The sequence below is a fragment of the Sinocyclocheilus grahami genome, unplaced genomic scaffold (assembly GCF_001515645.1).
Source record: "Sinocyclocheilus grahami isolate Dianchi unplaced genomic scaffold, SAMN03320097.WGS_v1.1 scaffold10399.1, whole genome shotgun sequence".
Classification (NCBI taxonomy): Eukaryota; Metazoa; Chordata; class Actinopteri; order Cypriniformes; family Cyprinidae; genus Sinocyclocheilus; species Sinocyclocheilus grahami.
The window spans coordinates 1,720-5,813 of record NW_015513209.1 but is presented as its reverse complement, the minus strand read 5'-3'; the positions used below and the strand labels follow the sequence as shown (position 1 = coordinate 5,813).

The window sequence follows — 4,094 nt, the reverse complement described above, 5'->3', positions numbered from 1 at the left end:
GCTGATACTGAACCGCAGACTCTGACTGTGAGCAATTCTTCGCAGAGTGTTATTCTCAGAATGACAGATGGCGTGAAGCAGATGGGCGGAATATAGGGCACGCAGACGCAACGAGACGGACGCGTCAGCGCAGAGCGAAGCACGATGGTGGATAACCGGTACGCCACGGCTCTGGTGATCGCCGGTGTCCTGAACGTGCTGGCCTCTGTGTATCTGTCGCTGTCGGTCGGCTCGCCGCACTGGTTCTGGTACTGGAGCCTGCCAGTGCACGCGGAGCCCAACGCTTCGGAGCTGCGCACGCGGAGCGACGAGTTTCTGGACGCAGACTTCGACGAGAAGAGCATCAGCGACACGCTGTTCTGCATGAACGGGACGCTCGGGCTATGGTGGAGATGCGTCCAGACGCCCGCTGACGCGCACTGGACCAGAGAACCCGGTGAATATCAATAACATTATCAGCTGCTCTTACTGTCGGAAGATTATTGTGATTGTTGTCTCTCCGTAAGAGTATTCTAGTGCATTCACATTGTGCTGCTTGTGTTTTTCAGATCCAAAGATGGAGATGGATTGTGTGAGTTTCACTCTCTTGCAGCAGTTCACTCCAAAATACAAAGAGCCTGGAAACCACAACAGTGGAGAAGATCTGATACGAACCTGTGAGCAAACACACACACACACACACACACACATACATACACACATATACACATACACATACACACACCCTACCCCTAAACCTACCCCTTACAGGAAACTTTGTGCATTTTTACTTTCTCAAAAAAACACATTCTGCATGATTTATAAGCTTGTTTCCTCATGGGGACCTCAAAAATTTGGTCCCCATAATGTGATAAATACCAGGTACACTCACTCACTCACTCACTCACACACACACATACACACTCACTCTCTCACACACTCTCTCACACACACACACACACACACACTAAATGACCTCAAGCGATTATTGAAGACAAGCAAACAGTCAGTAATAAAATGACAGGCAGTAGAAAAACAAATAAGAAAACCTAACCCTAAGCATCTTCAAGCTCATAAAGTGACAGCAAATGGATACATAAATATGATGGATAAGATTAAAAACAAATATATTAACGAGATTTAAATAACAAAGCATCTACAAGCTCATATAGTGACAGCAAATTGATACATAAATATGTTGAAGAAGATTAAAAACAAATATATTAACGAGATTTAAATAACAAAGCATCTACAAGCTCATATAGTGACAGCAAATGGATACATAAATATGATGGAGAACATATTATGATACTAAGAGACATTTCATGTAATTTATCTTAATAATAATTTATCTTAATAAAATGTATTATTTATTTATATTTAAAGTTACATGTCAGGTTTGATGCACACTTTTGATATTTATTTAAAAAACTGTCAAATCATATTTAATTTGTCTAAATTTCAGTCTAGACTTTTATATGCATAATATAACAGTGTCGGTGATACACATTACCAAAAAGTATTTAGGTTTGTCACTATACAAAAATGGTATAAACTGAACAAAACCTACAATAAGATTAATAAGAATATGATGTATGCTATATACCAAATATATAACTGCTTGTATCACCACAAAATGTAATCTATATTATCGCACAGGTCTAATCAGCTAAATGTGTCTAAGGCAGGTGTTTTGGAGCTGGTTGAGCTACACTCTGCAGGACAGTGACTCTCCAGGACCGGACTCTGACACATGTGCGTCTAACCTGTTAACATGGCACAGAGAAAACACACCACATACGCATTGCAGACAGAGTATGTGTGAAAGGGCCTCATGATTTAACTGTAAGCATCATGGTTAGTCCATCAACAACTGACTGCAGGAGTGTTCTTTGTCATCTGGCTGGTAAGGTCGTCAAATGTATTTGTATAGCCTTTTCCCAAAACAAAATAAAAAAATCTTGATTTTCAACCTTATAGTCCACATGTGTCAAACTCAGGTCCTGGAGGGCCACTGTCTGTAGTAGCTCACTGGAAGCTTAGCTGGTTCAGGTCTGATTAATTAGGGTTGGAGCTGAACTCTGCAGGAAAATGGCTTACACTGCTTATATATGCAGTGTAAAACAATCAGAATCTTAATGTTTTTTTTCTCACTTTTTATTGTTTAAAAATACATACTGTAGTACAATAATGGTTAGTTTACAGGGAATTTGCAATCCAGAGTTTATGGAAAAGTGACATATTGAGGTGATCAGATATGGCCAAACTGTTCTCCTTATTCTTCACATTGCTCTGTATGTTGTTGAAATGACATTTAAAAAAACATTTATTAATTTGTGCCTTTTGTATTTGTCAATGTGATTAAAAGAATAATTGTAGGTGTAAAATTGTGAATTAATGCAAATTTTCAATAAATCAAATAAACCTAAACAATAAACCAGAATTTCTTGGTAGCCTTTCAGAAAATTGATTTATCATAAGAAAATTATTTATAAAATACATAGTGGAAGAGTTGTCATTCTCAGACATAAACTAGAACATGGTAAAACATTTGGTTTAGATTGTGATCAGGACAGAATTGTTTATTAAACTAAAATATTTTTTAAAAATTACTTTGCAATAAATTCTAGTTTAACTATTTTTCTATATCCATCTAATTTAATTTTTCACCATTTTGTTTCACTCAATAACAGCTCGGTTTTGAGAGAGAGAGAGAATATATAACAAGTTTTGCCAAAGGCCAAAATGTATTATATGCTGTACATGGCTCCTTATCATATTTAAGACCAAAGCTTATTCCATAAATTAACTTTATGTTTTACATAAAAAGTTATTAGTTATTTGAAAGGTTATTAAAATGTGGGCCTGTATTACACTGAGAAACAAAAAGGACCATTACATTGTAATGTAACCCCCAAATGGCAAGACAGGTTACAGCCTCGGAGTGAAGGATTTAATATTACATACTTTTTAAAACCTCTCAACAGTCCATTACAAGTGTTCAGACTCATGCTCCTCGTCACAATTTCCGTCAGTTGGACTGTTAGAAGAATGTCTTTTTCTGAACCTGAAACAAAGTATAATTATTTACAGTATACAACAAAAATGTGCAATATCACTAAAATGTTAAATTATTTACAATTGTAATACCACTCAATATTTGCAATATTTCTGAGTTGGCAAGTAGAGTATTTTCTCTTGTGCACAAGCAAAAACAAATACTGTTGAAAGACAATATAGAAAATATAGGCCCCAAAGCAGAAACTCAGCAGAATGAAATATACCTGTGATTACTGACACATGATTGAGTACAGCTGTGATTTCCAACGCATGAACATGGTTATAAAATGAGCTGTGAATACCAGAACTTTCTTAGGGCTGTGTCTATCTGCACGTCTGCATCATTACTCCACATGGACAAGAATTTCCAGGGGAAATAGGCAATTAAAAATAAGTGGAAACAGTTGAAGGAATCAGGGGATATATAATGAGTCACAGTGGTCATCCTCCTAAAACGATACTTGAATAATCTAGTTTTTCAGGCTTGGCACTTCAATGGAAATCAACTACTGTGACAGCTCAGAGAGCTCAAAGGATGTTGCATAACATCAACAGCCACCCACAGGAAGCACTACCACGGTCAATACATTGTCCTGACAGTGAAGCACGAAGGTTAGAGTGAGGGGGAATGATATTTAATATATAATGATGATGGGGAGATGACATTTACCAGCAGCCATATCACCCTGCAGCCCAAGACTGGTCACCCACTGAAGCTGAGCAGGGTTGAGCTGGTCAGTACCTGGATGGGAGGCCTCCTGGGAAAACTAGGTTGCTGATGGAAGAGGTGTTAGTGAGTCCAGCAGGGGGTGCTCACCCTGTGGTCTGTGTGGGTCCTAACGCCCCAGTGTAGTGATGGGGACACTATACTGCCCAAAAGCACCGTCCTTCAGATGAGACGTTAAACCGAGGTCCTGACTCTCTGTGGTCGTTAAAAATCCCAGGATGTCTTTTGAAAAGAGTAGAGGTGTGACCTCGGCATCCTGGCCAAATCTGCCCATTGTCCTCTGATCATCATGGCCTCCTAACCATCCCCATATCTGCTGATTGGCTTC

General features: G+C 38.7%; 1 protein-coding gene across 1 annotated transcript; it reads left to right on the top strand.

The window, feature by feature from the left end:
- Window positions 1–38: 38 nt before the first annotated feature.
- On the top strand, window positions 39–674 carry LOC107578467 (claudin domain-containing protein 1-like; the record flags this gene model as incomplete). Its single annotated transcript, XM_016264421.1, has 2 exons — window positions 39–436; window positions 549–674. Coding segments are annotated over exons 1-2 (418 nt in total), but the record flags the coding sequence as incomplete, so codon positions are not given.
- Window positions 675–4,094: the final 3,420 nt, after the last annotated feature.